This window comes from Candida dubliniensis, chromosome 7 (genome assembly GCF_000026945.1).
Source record: "Candida dubliniensis CD36 chromosome 7, complete sequence".
In the NCBI taxonomy this organism is placed as follows: Eukaryota; Fungi; Ascomycota; class Pichiomycetes; order Serinales; family Debaryomycetaceae; genus Candida; species Candida dubliniensis.
The window spans coordinates 980,797-998,642 of record NC_012866.1 but is presented as its reverse complement, the minus strand read 5'-3'; the positions used below and the strand labels follow the sequence as shown (position 1 = coordinate 998,642).

The 17,846-nt window shown below is 35.3% G+C and overlaps 4 protein-coding genes across 4 annotated transcripts; 2 read left to right on the top strand and 2 right to left on the bottom strand. All coding sequences in view use genetic code 12, as the record gives it.

Moving 5' to 3' along the window:
- Positions 1–3: 3 nt before the first annotated feature.
- On the top strand, positions 4–948 carry CD36_73930 (ER membrane fusion/vesicular trafficking t-SNARE integral membrane protein, putative; the record flags this gene model as incomplete). The annotated part of the gene is made up of 1 exon (XM_002421555.1): positions 4–948. One exon carries the CDS (start codon positions 4–6, stop codon positions 946–948), a length of 945 nt encoding a protein of 314 aa, XP_002421600.1.
- CD36_73920 (GTP binding protein, putative) lies at positions 940–3,192 on the bottom strand (the record flags this gene model as incomplete). Its single annotated transcript, XM_002421554.1, has 2 exons — positions 940–2,435; positions 2,958–3,192. The coding sequence occupies 2 exons, from the start codon at positions 3,190–3,192 to the stop codon at positions 940–942; spliced, it is 1,731 nt and encodes a 576-aa protein (XP_002421599.1).
- Positions 3,193–3,277: 85 nt separating this feature from the next.
- On the bottom strand, positions 3,278–4,978 carry CD36_73910 (polyamine transporter, putative; the record flags this gene model as incomplete). Its single annotated transcript, XM_002421553.1, has 1 exon — positions 3,278–4,978. One exon carries the CDS (start codon positions 4,976–4,978, stop codon positions 3,278–3,280), a length of 1,701 nt encoding a protein of 566 aa, XP_002421598.1.
- Positions 4,979–9,711: 4,733 nt separating this feature from the next.
- Positions 9,712–11,481, top strand: CD36_73900 (uncharacterized protein YMR258C homologue, putative; the record flags this gene model as incomplete). The annotated part of the gene is made up of 1 exon (XM_002421552.1): positions 9,712–11,481. The coding sequence occupies one exon, from the start codon at positions 9,712–9,714 to the stop codon at positions 11,479–11,481; it is 1,770 nt and encodes a 589-aa protein (XP_002421597.1).
- Positions 11,482–17,846: the final 6,365 nt, after the last annotated feature.

Below are 17,846 nucleotides of genomic sequence, written 5' to 3'. Positions count from 1 at the left end.
ACCATGACCGATCTTACACCATTATTCCGCCAGTGCGTTGACATCGTTCAATCGGAGTATCAAGCAGGGTCAACCACTAGCGTGGGCCCTGCTTACCTTCTTGACGATACATTCATCAAAGAATGCAAGGACTTTTTCCATGTCTTGACCAATTTAAACCAATTCATCAACGAAACCAAATCAAATTATCTAGCCATCAACGACGATACAAAAGTCGCTGGGTCCTTACTGATTGACGACAAGAATAAAATTGATGAAGAGTTCAACTATAAGGTGCAGCAAATGTACAAACGATTAAATCTTTTGGAAACATACGAAACTAAAAGACAGTCGTTATTACCGCAACCAAAATCCAGTGGGTGGTTTAGCTTTTTGGACGAACCTAATGATCAGGATCTATACTTTGAGACCTTGTCAAATCATCGCATGCAGGTATTGCGGTTCCTAATGGAAACACTTAACCATGTGAATAAAAGGTTCGAAAGTATACAACAAAAGAGATTGGCTCGTGAACGACAACTAAACTTGTTAAACTTCCAAAACTTTGATGACGGCGAGGATTTGAATGACGATACCCTTCCCACATTAGATCAAATCCAACAGGTACCAGAACTTCAGCTTTCACAACAACAACTACAACAACTCGAAACGGAAAATCAAGAGTTCCTCAACATGAAAACTAGCCAATTGAAACAGGTCGAAAAAGTCCAACAGTCCATACTCGATATCGTCAACATTCAGAACGAATTGGCATTTAAACTACAAGACCAAGGTACGCAAATCGAGTCTTTACTCGATTCCCATGCCGATGTGGAAACCGAAGTCCAAATGGGGAATCGAACTTTGAGTCAAGCAAAGAAGAAAAATAAGAGAGGCGCTAATATGTTGGTCATGCTATGTATAGTGTTGGGTGTATTATTAGTGTTGGTAGACTATGTATCATTCTGAAAAATCAATAACCGTGCCAGCACCTATTGTAGTACCTTCTCTTCTTATAACTATTCTGCCTAAAACCTTATTGTCGTCAAACTTGGTAACTGGCAAGTTTGCTCCAGCAAGCTCAATCTCAACTATAGCCGTTTGTTGTGACACCAAGTGCAAAACCTTTTTCTTTTTCTTGCCATTGACAATCTCGACAATTTTGGATATTCTCGCGGGCACTTGGGTATTATTTCTAAACAAAACAAATGGCGTACCCACCAACAACGGCTTGTCCATGTTGAATAAATGAAGCACCACCGTAAGTTTGTGGGCCGTCTTTACTGGTGACCCTGCCTTGGTAATTAGATCACCAATTCTAATTTGGTCAACGCTTTCATTGGAAATTTGGCTCGTCTTAAATGCCATCTGTGTTAATTCGCCAGAAATAGCAAAGTCAACAGGTTTCTTGGAAACTTTTAGGGACTGCACTTGTAGTGATTCTCCACTTGGTAAGGCCACAATCGTCTCCCCCGAGTATACCAGCCCACTGCTAACTTTACCACTAACTTTCAACTCCCCTTTGTCCTTGAAAACGTCATGCACCGATAAGAAAAACGGTTCTGAACCAATACTTTCTTTAGACCCACCACCAAGCTCAACGCCTTCGATGTACTCTGCCAACGTTGGTCCTTGATACCACTTGAACGATTCGACCGACAAATCTCTCTTGACAACATTGTTCCCCGTTAACCCAGAAATGGGAATAAAGTCAATTTGGCTCTTGTCGAAATTGACTTCGGGACCAGTTAAAAATTCGGTCATTTGCGTTCTTATAGCATCGAAACGATGTTCGTCCCAATTCTCTTTATCCATCTTGTTGACAGCCACACATATCCTCTCTAGCCCAAAATTCTTGGCTAAAATTGTGTGCTCCTTAGTTTGCCCATCTAACGCAAACCCTGCCTCAAACTCCCCCGAAATCGAATCAACAACTAACAACGCAAAATCAGCTTGCGATACCCCACTAATCATTTGTGGAACAAAATCCCTATGCCCAGGAGCATCAATAGCAGTAAATTTCGTGGTGGCAGTTTCAAAATCAGTCGCACATATATCAACAGTAACACCATGCGATCTTTCTTCCTCAGTTTGGTCCATTACCCAAGCAAGTGCAAACGACCCTTTTCCTGCCTTTTCTGCCTCCTTAACCAATTTGCTAACTGTCTTTGCATCAATAATACCAAAATCATACAAAAGTCTCCCCATTAAGGTTGATTTCCCAGCATCGACATGACCAATAACAACAAAAGACTTGCGTGGTTTGGCATAATCAGGAGATAAAAGTGCTTTTGCAATATCAACTTTCTTAAATGGTTTAGTCTCTTTTGGCTTTTTTGATTGTGGTGCTTCGGCAATTTTCAAGTTTGCCACCCCTTCAAATGCTTGCTTTTGGGCATCTAGTACAACATCGTCTGGCGAAGGCTGTGTGAAATTCTCTTTTGCTTTGGTGATTTTCTCTATAGATAGATTAGTAACTGGCTGGTAGATAGAGTCGTAGAGTCGTCTTCTTTTCTTTGCATTGTCAGTGGTCCTGGGGGTAACGTCTCGGCACCAAAACACCGATATATCATCCTTAGGTTCATCCAATAGTATAGAATCATCAACAGAAATACCAAATGTGATAATGGGTTTGGGTTGTGGTTGTGGTTTTGTTTCATTAACTTCTGGTGAAGGTTTCCTCTTTCTCAACATTGGTTGTCTGGTAGGAGTAACCGTTGTTGTTGTTGTTGTTGTATTTGTCAACTTATCAAGAATCGCAACTGATCGAGGCACTGAAGACTCCGACGATCCCTGCGACCTTGCTCTTGCCAATGCTGATAACTTCGATACTGGTGCCACACCATCATCAACCTCTTTCCGCTGAGACCTAGCCTTGGCTAGTTGTGCTAATTTGGACATGACCTACGCTAAAGAAAAGATAAAGTAAAAAAAAAAAAAAAATTTTTTCGTTCACTCCCAACACTTGCTATACATACTCTTTTTGAACTTTGATTTCAATTCATCAATAGCTGGCCCTATTTCAAAATAGTTATAATACAATGCTTCTTTCAAATCGTATTCTGGTATTTCATCGTTGTAGGATCTCAATTTCTCTTTTAGTCCAGGAAGCATTTCATGCAACAAATCATACTCTTCATTGTTTAGCTTATTCTCATCAAAATCTTCCTCTTCATGAGAACTGTAGTCTAATTCGTCATCATCAAAATCCATTGCTGTGGAGTTGTTGCTATTACCGAAAAAGAAAGACTTACAATTTTTTTTTTTTTTTTTTTTTTTTGGTTTTCGATTTTTTGACCTACTTATATGCATACTTTGAATTTTCACGAATTCGTTTACCATATACACGGAATGCAATTGGTACAGGCAAAAGCAACACTCCAAGACCAGCCAAAATTGTGCCAGCATACTTATTAGTCAAATTAACAAACATTTGATGTGAAAACAACGGGAACACTGCAGCCATGGCCGACCTTAAGAATGTATTGGCGGCCAATGCCGAAGCAGCAACAAACAAGTAACAATCAATCACATAGTTCATGGTCGGCAAAAAAATCAACATTAGGGCAAACCCAACAAACCCTGCACCAACGGTGGGTACCATAAAATGAACTTTTTCAGGAAAGTCACCAGCAACTGTTAGTATCACAATACCAATAATAAAAAATATCCCGCCAACGAAAACCGGAGGTAATCTTTCTTCTGGAATGGGCTTGCCGTTGTTTCTTTGCATTGCTTTGAGATATCTCTGTTCGAATAAGATGAGTGCTGCTATTCCAATAAAAACACCCAAGAGCATGGCCAAATAGGGCAACTCAGCCACCCCTCTTCTAAACCCATACCCTTCTTGGAAAATCAAAGGCATGGCTGTCAATAAACAGTACAACATCGCGTAAATGAATCCATTGTAAATACTCACCAAGAACAAAATCGATTCGGTGAATAGCATTGTGAGAGGACGAGCTATGTTGTTCTGGAAGATTTCTCTTAGACTTAATGTCACTTCCTCGTGTAACGCATATATACCCCAATTGCCGGTTCTCCTTCTCAACTCTTCAGCACGTTTGGCAAGAATTATTGGATGGTGTGTCTCCTCGAGTAAAAACACATTCAACACCAACCCCAAAGCAGCAACTATGCCACAAAAGTAAACTGTCCATCGCCAGCCCAAGCTAGAATTCTTGACCGTGAAACCACCAAATATCGGCGCAAGCATGGGACCCCCAAAAAGCACCCCTGCAAATGTCGAAATAGCAGTACCTCTTTGTTTGGTCAGAAACAAATCTGAGAAAATGGCAGGAGATACAACAAACGCTGCAGACCCAACAAACCCAGAGAAAAACCGGCAAATCATAATTGTTTGAATATCTTTGGCGGTAGCAACAGCAAACGAAAAGCACACATACAAAAAGCTGGATATCACCATAATGATTTTTCTTCCAAACAATTCCGATAAAGGACCATAAATGACCGGGCCAGTAGCAAATCCAAACACAAACAACGCTGTAGTCAACGCCACTGGCGTTACTCCAATGTGATAAATCTCCATTATCTCGGGACTGGCCTGTGAAAACATTGCTGACCCAAGCGAAACTGACAAAGATGTAAAGAGAGGTCCTAGACTGTAGACAATTTTCTTCCAAAATGGAAAGTTCTGTGGGAACCCAGGATCATCGGGACCATCGAATGTAACGACATATGGGTCACGGGATCCTAATAATGGGGGATAAGTTCTACCACCACCCATCGGAGGAAGTGGCTCGTTTGAAGATAGCGAACGTTCTAAAACAGCGTCACTATCTGATATTATTCTCGACAATGCTCTTGATGCTTCGACATTAGATTCAATTTGTAAAATTTCATTTTCACTAGTGTCTTGGATGAACTGTTCACCGGAAATCCCTTCGTACGGTTTCACAGCTACTGATTGTTCCTCGCTAGATATAGATGGGGCTTTGGTAGACATTGCTTGAAGAAAAAAACAGACAGAAGAATTCATAGCCAAATTTTAAATTATGGCGACAGCTGTGGCATTTATAGTGGCGGATATATATTTCGTATCTCCGCTGGTTACAAATATTTTTCTATTTTTGAAATTTTCGGTAATAAACTGAAACAGCCGCGCGGCCACAAGAAAGTGACGTGTGGGGGGGGGGGGAGACAGCCGTGGGACTTTTATTAGCATCCTATAGCGCCTACGATACGAGAGTTGCCACCTTTGTGAGGTGTGACATGTGGCGAAAGAAAGATCTTGGTAGACAGTGTGAAATCGTATCTGGGGCTGTGATTTGAATGTGAAAAGTAAATGTAGCCGTGTCGGCTATATAATTTTGTGCCGACTGTGTTGCTATTAGATTACTAATCAGCATGGACCAATTTTTAGTAGCTTACATGTGAGGAGTTAAGTGTTCTATTTTGCACTACTTTTGTAGGAATATTCTCCCTCTTTATCTTTACATTAGATTCTTAGGGTTAAAAATAAGGGCTAGTGTGAAAGCTCCATCTTTGTGGCGTTCACATGCCAAAACTGGCAAATAAGAATACCTCTCCACTGTGTTTTCAATATTCCATTTTCTTTGTTAGTTGAAAGAGCCGTGATTTGCAACAAACAAAAACTTTTTCTGTTACAAATAATGCGAAACCTCATTAAAAACAATTATACATTACTCCCAATAATCACCTAACGAGCATTTACTAAAGCAGATGCAAGTATTTGACAACACTAGTAAGAAAAACGTGATGTGTATGTAACATTAGCAACTATCAAAAGTTTACGTCTAACCAAAGTCTGTATTCACGTTTCAACAAAACAAAAGCCAGCATTATCATACAAAGTAATTATTATAGAAAATATATTCACTAAAAAAACACTATTGGATATAGAAGCATAGAACCGAAAATATAAATGTGAATGTTCACGAAGGTATAACTAAAAAAATAGACTGATTTCCATAAAAGCATGTTGCTTTACAAATCAATGTCATTCTCCCACATAAAAAAAAAAAAAACAAATTAGGAGATAAAATTTCAAAATTAAAATCATTTTATCATCAAGATAGATGTAAAGAGGTTAGAAAAATTCACGCAAATAAAGAAATAGTTGAGCAGACTGTTTTTTAAAACACTTGCAGTATCGTCGGTATTGATTGTACGTGCAACAGCATCAACTTAAACAGAAATATTTGCTTCGTTACTGCCAGCAACATCAACAAGATGGAAAAAGTCTGCAGCACCTTCAGCATCAATGTTAGCGTCAAATCTCTTAGATTCTTCGACGGTATCAGCAGATTCATCTCTCTTAACAGAGACATTTGCGCCAACACCACCGCCAAGTTGGATAAGATGGAAAAGATCGGCAGCACCTTCAGCATCAAACCCAGCGTCAAGTCTTTTGTTGACTTCAGTGTTTGACTCTTTTGGAATAGCAGCAGCTTGAGTGGATAAAGCAAATAATCCTGCAGTAAAGACTTGAGTAAATTTCATTGTTGATATTAAAAATTGAAGGTTAAAGTAGAATTGTTCTTCTCTTGTTGATTGATTATAGATGATAAAACCAATTACCATGGAGGATATTCTGTTATATTTATACTTGAGATTTGTAAACTGGTCTCTTATTAAAATACTGTCAAATTTCAAAGAAACAATGAGAGCACTGTGGTGTACATTTCCTCTTATCAAGCATTTGTTATCCAATTTGACACCAAAAGTTACTGCAATTGTGATATCCACGTTCTTGAATAAGTTTTCTTATTGATACTGCAAAAAATTCAGATAAAGATGATCACAAAAACCACAAAGGACTGGAACCAAAGTATAATTAACTGCGCAATATCAACAATAAGGCGCGGAGTTAACACGTCTAAAATTTAGTCGAGAAAGCTTACTTCCCAAAAAAAAAAAAAAAGAAGCAGAAACAGCTGATAATTTAATAACTTCGAATTGTGAATCTGACCGTATCTGTATTATTGCACTGGTTCGTACAATAAATCGCTATTGTAAACCTGAAATGCAATCTTGTCTATCATCCACAGTTCCAATAAAGTATCAAACAACGACAATTTCAAAAATAAGTTAACAGCAACTTTTTAAATCTCGCATCCAATGTCAGTATAATGGTAACAATACGTTCCGAGTAATCCATTTTGAGGTCTGAAAGCAACTTTCGTATTGACGCAATACAATTTCACATGGATTGATCAACTGAAATACACAGCAATGTCGGGTATCAAACTTACGAATGTGCACTTGATGAAATAGTTTTGTGAATAGACGGTATCTCTTGTAAATATTCTTGTTGCCATGAGATCTATTTCCCACAAACTAGCCGTGAAAATAGCATTCTACCTTGGTCAGATCCACCGATACCTGTAAGCAACAGTTGGTGTTTTCGAGATTTTTTTTTTTTTTTTTTTTTGATTTCTCTTCGAGTTTAAAGCAACACATGTTTGTCACTAGTACACGAACTTTTTTTTTTTTTGGCAAAGATGCTCTATTGTTACTGTCTTACGATTGGACTAAAACTAAAGAATGTTTTAATCTTTTATTGTTTTTCTTTTAGTTCCAAGTTAAATAATATTGATTACTCGATTGGGAACAGCAAATATCAAACCTTTTCAATCAATTCTGGAATAATTGTTATCGGTCTGAACAAATAACTCATCCAAATAATTGAAACAGCCACCGAAGAAAGACCCAAACCACCACAACATATATAAGGTTATTTTTGATGTTGAATCTACTCTACATTTCGAATACCGGTAATTCTGTCAATCTTTGACAAGAGAAGGACTAAATAACGGAGACACAACAACCAGGGGTAAACAAGGAAGGTACAATAGACCAGTCCAAGAAATTAATGTGGGATCTTTTACCAAGCGTGTCATTATTCCATTTATGACGTGATTTACTGTACTAAAATATCCACAAACACGAATAGACAAAATGATAACTAAATCGATAACGTAAAATAAAACAAGAATGGCAGGTACGTTTTTATCGTTAATATTAGCAATGATATACTTATCAACATAAAAAAATGTAATTTTGCAGATATTTATGTGCCACAAGTTGCACAAAAGCATTTATAGATATCAATACTGAAATGAGTTTTTACCAGTTTTCTACTCTCCTAGCGATACTTTATAGCTCATTAGGCTGACAACTAAAGTCTCATATCACAAGCTTTCACATGTCGAATCTTTGTTATCTGGGTTATTCTTAAAAGCCCAATTACATATGAAATTGGCTACCAATAACAATAAGGACGGTTCTTCCTGATCGCTCCACAGTTTAGAAGTACTAAATGCAGCTCATCGTTTTTGTCTTGAGATTAGTACGTCAAGCATACGTCAACAGAAAAAGTATTATGTTAGTTGTGTATTTGTAACACCCCCCTTTTCCTAGGAATACTTAAACCGAGCTCAAATAATTTTTCCAATTTTGTTTCGTTATGAATTTTCCTAATTGTCTTTGTGTTTGATGTCAGCCTTGTGGCTGTAACGGATTTAACAATCGTATATGTAATCCTACGTAATTTTGCTAAATTTCAGAGCAAAGGTTTAGGAAAAAGTAATTTCATAAATGACATGGCAGTGTTGACCAAAGCAATAAAAACAAAAGTTAACAATAAGTGACAGAAATTAAACTTCAGTTAGTGATGATTGTTGCCACAGCTCAAGCCTCAAATCCCAAAACGTACTCAGCGCTTGTGAAAAGGTTGTTGAAAAATAGCCGTGTCTAATCAACATTTCAGAGTTAGGCTTATTGTTCAACTTTCTAGTAATGTCTTTTTCTTATATCTATGACGTAAGAAGACTTTGATTGCTTTATTGGAATAGTTTTGTAGTATTTGCGCTTTCGTTGAGTGAATCTCATTTTCATGTTTTATTCAGATTTGACCTTGAATGACATGTTACACAAACAAATATATTTTAGATTGTGCATCTCGGATTTATTACCGATAGCGCGGATATGATGATAGATTCAGAGAAACAGACAAACATAGAAGTAAGCCATACTCAAGTATTAGTACTCCTGCGTACCTTTATCTTTATTCTTCTATTGTTTGTGATAAGCAAAGGATTGTATTCTTGGTTGGTTCAGTAAATTCAGCAAGAAATGTTTCTTTGCTGATAAATGATCCTAAAAATGAACATATTCGTAGATGTTTGGTAAATCACTACAACTAAAGTACTAAAATTGGTTTTGGGCGCATACCTTTATCTGCTATTATACCGATAAAACAAGAAGTCCTACTCACAATGCTAAAGGATTAGATTTGGTTTTATCCAATATGCACCGCCACACTATAAAGAATTTTAAGTACAAAACTTTTGATGTCAATGAATCCTTCTTATCCGAACTTGCAAATGTTCAAGAAAACACTGTTTTGCTGCTGTGGACCAGTTATAGATTGGGTTTTGATTGTGTAGCAACAATTGTGGCAATACATTATCTTGACTTGAAGCATAACCGAACACAAAACTTATTATAAATTTCCATTTACACTTTTGGTGGGGACATGCAAATATTCCTTTTCTGCAAAGCAACAAAATACTTTTCTACTTCATTTTAGGCTGTTTCTTTTTGCACCCACTTTTGTTGGTGGCATGTCGTACAGTGCACGTGCCAGAAGCTATTTTGTTGGGCAAGCAATGTGGTGCGATCTGCAGTTTGAAAAAAAAAAAAAAAAACTACATATTGGAAAACACTTGAAGTAACCCACCAACAACCATGGGTTTGAGTTTAATTGAGTTACCCATATCCATTAAGAACTCAATAATCAAATATCTACCGCAACAAGCACTTATAAACTTATCTTTGACAAACTTTGAATTCTATCAACCATGTTTACAGCAATTGTATAAGAATATCACGATCCAGTGCAACCCACCATTAAGACCTAATGAAAAAGATCGGGAAAAGGATTTCCAGGACTCTACAAGAACAGTCATATATGGGTTCAGCAATCCAGATGGTAAGGTGGTGAGCAAAGAATTGAATTTGAAAATGATATATGCTAGGTTGGTTGTATTACGACAATCTTTGACCATCAATCAAGAATTAATCGGGTATATAAAACAGATACATATATTAGGGGAGATGTCTGATTTCAATGAACTGATTATTGAAGAATTGCAAAATTTAGTCGACTTGCTTGACGACTTGGATGTTTTTTATATTGGTGATTACAATATCAGACAACATGTTGATTTGACACAGTTGAAACTCAGATCCATCGTTGTTGACAAGCTCCCAGTTACATTTAGTAATAATATCGAGGAGCTACTCATTGGAGAAAACACCCACTTGAACAATTTCCACCAATTTGTCCCTAACCTAACATCATTGATCTTGCCCAATAATACGGAAAAGTACTGGGCATGGATAATTGAAAATGTTTTCCCTCTCAACAACCAAGTCTTGCAATTAACGAAATTCAAACTTGTCTTTAGTTTAGATATGGCTTTGAATTCCAAATTGATGCGATTGATAAACTGGAGGAAAATCACTCAATTGGAATTGATACTTGCATATACTCCTGGCAATGATGATGATGATTATGTGATTGATTGTTTTAATATGCTTCCTGCAACACCCAACCTTAAGAAGCTTTCTATAGTTCAGGGGGATACATATTCGACCCACCGAGAGAACGAATTGTTTGATTTGAACGTTTTCAATTTCCTTACAAATCTATTAGCTATATGCGATTTAAAATACTTGTCTATTAAACATAATATCCCCAACATTGGCAATTTGGAAGATGGGAGCGAAGGTAATTACTATCGTCGTTCGGAAATGTTTATGCAGACTTTACCGAAAATTATAAATTCTCATAATATAGTGCTCATTCTCCCCAACTTGTTCCAATCGTTTGCTGGTTATGAACAATATATGAACACAGTCTTGTTTAATGGGTGCAAATGCAAACATTGCCAGATTTACCTTGGCGATTTGGATGAGTTTATGATGTATCATAAGTACTATGATGCATCTGCGAATGCGAAACGATACAAAGACATGAATGCTCTGCATTTGTTGAGTGAAATCGGTCAACAGTTGAATTATAGAATGGTACAAGATGAGCTATTGACACAATTGAACCATTTGTCGTTCCCACTAGTTAATGTTCTTTGGGATTTTCATACAAACACCAACAACAAAGTGTTCAAATGCTATGACATACAAACCATCGATCAAGGAGAGTATGATGAGGTGGATTATGAACCCGAACCAAATTCACCAAAAACCTGTCGATTCAACAAGGTTAGATATCAAGGAATTCCTAAAAGCGTGGGGCATTATGTAAATCAAACAATTGAGAAGATTGTCAACTTGAATCGTGGTAATGCAGAGAGCGTGGATATCAGTAATGTATTAAAAGATGGAGGCGATTTAGGGTTCAAACTAAATATGAAAAAGTTGATCATTAATGGATTCAATTATATTATAGATAGAGAAACCAACGGGACCCATTTCTATCAAAATGTATATGACTAATAAGGACCAGAAAAGAAACATATTTGCCTAACCAATTTGTTTGGATTTGGGTCAAACGTATATGATGCTCAATTGAGCAGTTATTAATAGCACAAAACTTATATATCCTGATTAGAGGGAGTCCCAAGAATTGGCTTACAAGAATTAGATTTTAATACAATAGAATAGATAAACTAATGAATAGGCTCTGAGAATTTTGTTACTAGTGCTGTATTGTTTTAAAAAGAAAATGAGAAGGTATTCTAGTTATAAATTTGTACGGATTAGGAAAAATATAGAAACAAAGTACTGCTTTCTTTTTGTTTAAAATAACAATAGCTATTGTCTGTTTGTGTTATTCCTTCATGCTTTTAGGATCTAGGATGTACATGTATAATTCAACAAGTTTTGGACTAATCTGACCTCTATTTAAATTCAGAACTCTAAAAATTGCTAAAACGTTTGCAAATAGAGCATAGCTCTATACTTTACCTATTCTTATGCCACAAAATATTGTTTTAGTTCCAAGATAGATCTTACAAACATGTGTTTTTTTTTTTTTTTTTTTTTTTCTCTTGAGGCGGATACTGTGGTTGATGTTTAACTACTCTAAAGCGTGTATTTTTTTTTTTTTTCTTTTACCTCTGTGGTACGGAGATCTATTTACGAGGACTGTTGAGATTTTTGAATCTTGAAGAACAAGCATAGTATGCAATCTGAATACGATTAAAGTAATCAGGTAATAATTTAATTTAATTGACTTGACAACCAGTTTTCAAACAAGTATTGCAAAAAAGTGGCGGGTGATTGTTTTGTTTTTGTTCACTAGGTTGCGGATTATAGGAGTGATAGTCCGCTTGCTTCTTTCTTTGTTAGTGGTTTTGTATCATCAAATAAAAACTGTCCAGATACTGACTAACGTAAGCGGAACATCAAACCAATTTGCGTAATAAGTTTTAGTTTAGTTTACTAAACAAATTTCTTTTTTATCATTTCATCCTTGCTACAACTTAATCAATATCATCAATTATGCATAATCTATCGACCCTAAAACAATTAAAGAACCAAAACAAATTCCCGCATCAATCTGGAATGTTCGAATTGAAAACCAAAAAGCAACAATAGAAAATATAGTACAATATATTATAGAACAGCCCAGATTGAAAAAACAATACAAGTAATGGGTCAGAACAAGTGCGTTCTAGTAAGAGGGAAACAAAGAAAGTTTACGTAATCGAGAACAATACTATCGACGGTTATTTTGTTTCACTCTTCAACTTGGTTGCTAACTCAAGTGTTGGTAATGGTCCCATTTTTCAATTCAAAGCCAACATTCTCAAATCGCCCAACATAATTTCAAGGAAGACACGTAATGGTAGACAAAAAGAGACAAATTTAGATTCACCGAATATAGCGAGATAATAGTGCAGTCTATATCCAAACACATACTAATGATAGAAGGTTTCTTAGGATAATGTTCAACAAAGAAACTAAAGTTGTGTGTCCCACATTGCAAATAATCCCCCCCCCCCCTCCCCCAAAAAAAGAAATTGAAAAGAGTTCAATTCTAACAACCACATACAAACTATTCAACTCTTACATCATGATTGGGAATATTTTATAAAACACGTGGTGAGTGTGGATTGGTTAGTAGAGCTCTTGCAGCTACGAGATTCCATGATTTCTATTACACTATCATTGATGAAGTTTGTCTCTGTGCAAGGTAAAGGTGATTTTTTGTTGTTCCAATGAGTGTGACCCCGATTTAAGGACAAGTCTAGAAGTTTTAACCCTTTGGGTGAATTTAGTTTAGTTTAGTTTATTCGGGGTTGCACTACTCATTTCCGCTAGCGGTATGACCCTTAAAAGACCCATCACCGCGGGGGCTCATAATCTGTATAAATAGTGAGGGTGAGATGGGAAAAAATAGTAGCAATAATTTCAGGACTAGTATCTTGAAGTCTATTTTTAGTTTTAAGACTATTCACTAAAGATATATTGCTCCCAATCTGTTTTTGTAACCCCTTGAAAATGGAAAGCAAGATCAACCCAGCAAGATCCCGCCCTTAACATTGGCCAACTCGGTATATGCAACCAACCAATCAAACACTACAAATTCACCCCTGAAACAAGGCATACCCTATGGTGACCTTTTCTAATTATTTCGCTACCAACAAACACTAGCCGAATTCTATTTTTCTACATGTACCATGAGGACAAATTGGTTATCTTTGGAATTTTAGAGTTGAATTACATTTACCTAGTTGGGTTCTACCCAAGTTTTTTGCATAGAAACAATAAACAATATCAAACCTACACGGAGAACAAAATATGGAAAACTCTTGGGTTAAATCTCTTTTGTTAATGCTTTTCGTGTAGTAGTTGCCAAATCTTTTCCCCTCACCCCTTTTTCTAATGATTTTAGACTTTCACTACCACAAAAGCATATTAAACCCATTAGTATTAGTAAATTTCAAGTTATCGCGATTCTCTAAACATAGCGATCAACAATCACCTAAGATAGTGTGCACATGTTTAAAACTGGCTATATATTATCTAGGGTTCAAACGAGTTATGCCCGTCCCAGACTGCTCTCTTCGGAAAACCCTAATATTTTTCTTGGTTTGACATCATGCCAATTTGCCCAACAAGTTTGTACGTATCAAACTTCGTGTATTGTTTCTTCTCTCTCTCTCTTTTGTCTTGGTTTGAACGAGCTTGTCTGTGATTTTTTCCCCTTCTCTGATTCCTTTACTAACAACACAAACCTATTTATTATCAACTAAACTCTGCAGAATTGACGACTAAAACATCCCTTTTTTATTTTTGAAATTTAGTAAATGGTTGTATTTTATCTTAACTATCAAAATTTTATTTGGGTAAGTTTATTTAGTTTTCTTTTAGATCAATAATTAGACTTGTGAATCCTATGTTATTGTTAGTCATACTTTGATGAGAATAAGTCTAACAATAAGGACAAAACTACAGTTATCAAAGAAAAAGACGATCGATATGAATTGTGTCTACCAATTACGTCGTTTCCTGAGATTGGCTATTTAACAGGGACAACTGTTAGTTCCATGTAGATCTCGACTGGTCAAAATTGGGCTCTGGGGTTTTCAAAAATGAAATTAAGAAAATAGTAACCCCCAAAAATAATAACCTGAAATTTTCAAAACTACAAAAGTCAAAGTTCTTTTAGTTTACTGGACGACAATAAAAGTAAACCAGAAATAATGGTTGTGAGTGTTGTCTTTCCTTTATAGATCTATAATGAGGGGAGCTAGTCCCCTTCATTGTAGCCCTTGCTTTTGTTCGAAATGTTATTGTAACATGAGTATAGTAAGTACTAAACATTTTGTTTAGAAAAAAAAAAAATGTATTGTTCTTCTCAGATATATTTATCTATTGTTTCTATGTCATATTCCAATCGATCATCGTCCCTTTATAGAAAGTTTTAGCTTAGCATGATTACAACTTATTGTTTCAAGAGCTATTTTAAGTACTCACAATTGTGGTTGCTTTCTGATCATTTCCTGACTACAAGGAAATAGTAGCTTTGGCTTGGGATTGTATCCACTGTGAATGATACACGGCCGTACTTGACGAAAATAGGAAAAATTCATCTCAAGTTTTGCCTTTTTTTTTTTTTGGGTTATCTCCACCCAATGTTGCACAATAGGGAAGTTTAAAACACCATCATGGGAAGTTTTGACATAAATGCAACATCATTTTCTAACTGTTGCATTTAATGGATCATAGGGAAACTGCTGTTGTACCTGAAATTATCTAACAGAGGTTGGGTTTTTTCTCCTAAAAGTGAGGTCATTATAAAGTACTACCCTGTGACGAAATCAACTTTTGTCACTTGTTACAAACTTAATCTTATTGTTCCTTACATGAGAACGATATTACCCTTCACTGTTGTTGTCTCGTCGTGTAAAGAGTCATTATAAACCAAAGAAGCTTTTGTGACCAAATAGCACATGCATTTTTATAAAATAATAAGAAAAAATTTTGGGTTCTGTTTCCCCCAATTAAAGTATATAATGTAAACGTTGTTGTACCCTTGTGTCAAAAACAAAGTGCTACCAGAGAATAAAAAAAAAAAAAAAGCCAATATTGAAACTGTAAATCTTAAAGGACTGAAGCTAAAAATTAAAATATTTTCCATACTGATCACCAATATAAACGTTATTATTTAGTGTTTTCAAAAAGAAGCAACCATAATAAATTGTTGGGGTAGTAAAACAACTACATTTAGGGGAAAATATTTCTGCCCAGGTTGTAATAATTCTTTTATATAATATTACTGTATTTTCTATTGATATTATTTTTTTTCAGGATATTTCTACCCCTATAGGTTATTGTAGCCATTCATAATTTGTGTTTCTTTTTAATTTTAGAAAAAAAAAAAAGAAAACCCTTTATTTCATAATTTTGTTTAACAAATAAGGTTTGTATAATTATACGCTAATACTCTAAATAGCAAATTGGAGACTAGCACTTTTACAAGCATTTAGTGTTTTATTAAGCAAAATGTAATATTAAAGGTATCTCACTAAGGGGCTTTGTCTGTTTAAAGCCATAATTATTCCATCTCCTACTAATAATGTCTTGGAGTAGATGATTTCTTTTTTACTAGGCTGCGAAATTATGTAACTTGTTGAAGTAGAAATATTGCAACCCCTAAGAAAAAAAAAAAAAAACACAATCCATCACAAACGAAATTAGCGTATAGCAATAATAATATTATTATAAATTAATCTTCTGGTAGTCACCATGGGCTAAAGAAATCTAAAGTTTGCAATAATTCGCTAGTTGGTAGTGTACAATTAGAGGAGGGGGGGTTTACATGTCAAGAATAATAAATGAGCAGCATTTTAATTCAAATAATAATAAAAGTCACCTGTTTCAAGTATATAATTGGCTAAATAATTTATTTCAAGGATACTCAGTGAACGAGGAATCATTATTTTGGTCTGTTGGTAAATTCGTTTTCCAATTCACATCATAGCGGAGCTTCTCCAACCGATGATTGGCATCTTCGACATTCTAAAGGTTTTGTTTTTTTTTTTCTGGTGGCTTTCTAGTTATGCCAGATCCGGTATTTAAAGGATGGTATAATTAGCGCTAAAAAAAAATATAATATTATTATAACTTCATGTTACAACCCCGTTTCCAGACTATAAATGGAACGTCTTTTGAAACCTTTTTTTTTTTTTTTTTGTTGTAATTGTTACTATGTGGTCCTACCAATATATCACATGGACACGGTTTGGGGTTTTTCTAGTGACCAATTCTGTTACATTTGGATATGGTTACATTGATACTGGAATACTAGTTTTCTTGAACTTGACTTAGAACGACAGACTAATATTATATACAAGGGCAGAATAAACTCCATAAAACATCTGATTTATTATGACATTATTCTTGGGAATGGTTGACATTTTTGGGGAAAACAACATTATATTTTTTACACAACTCTTCAAGATGAAGAAATAATTATCACAATAAAATAAATAAATAAAAAAAAAATATAGAACAGTCAAACCACGTGGGTGGAATTAATAGAATCCTTGTCAAATATTATCTCTATAGGGTTATAAGGGGAGGAGAAGATCTATCATGATGCAAGTGAATGTAAAACCCTAAAAAAGAAAGTGTAAATGAAACCTAAAATTGGATAGCTTTTATTATTGACTTCAGCAACACAAAAGCTCCATCATATGTTGTCATAAGATATAAACTCTTTGAAATGTGTTTGTATATAAAGAACTTTTTAATAAATCCAATTTGTCATATATGGTTTATCTTTATTTGTGTCAAGTTTAAGACGAGAGGATCTAAACAATAGCAGAACTTTTTTTGAGAATTGCCTCGGTGTTACTTTCTCGTATTTGGAAGATTATACTTGCCCAGGAAGGAACACCAATAGCACGAATCTTGAGAGTAATAATCATTAACAGTATGCGTTAAAAAATACTACTACAAACACAAAGGAAAGATAATAAATGTCGGAGTTTAATTTGCAGAAAATAAAACCGGCCAGTTTTCATAGTATATAATAATCAAAGTCATGAACAAAGGGATAAAATGGAACCACAAGGGACGACTAGAGGTTGTTATTACCTTCAATTTTTACAATCTCTCAACAGTAAATGTAATTGGACTATAGGCAAAGTTTATATTTATAATTGAAGATAAAATCATATTAGTAAAGAGATTATAAAAACGAAAACCTATATCAGTAGCAATAACAAAAAAAAAAAAAAAAAAAAAAAATTTTTTTGAACCCAAACAATATACCCATGTAAGCAATTAACCATCCATTTAACCTGTTTTATAATACAACATTTCATAAAAGTACAATTCGATCATAT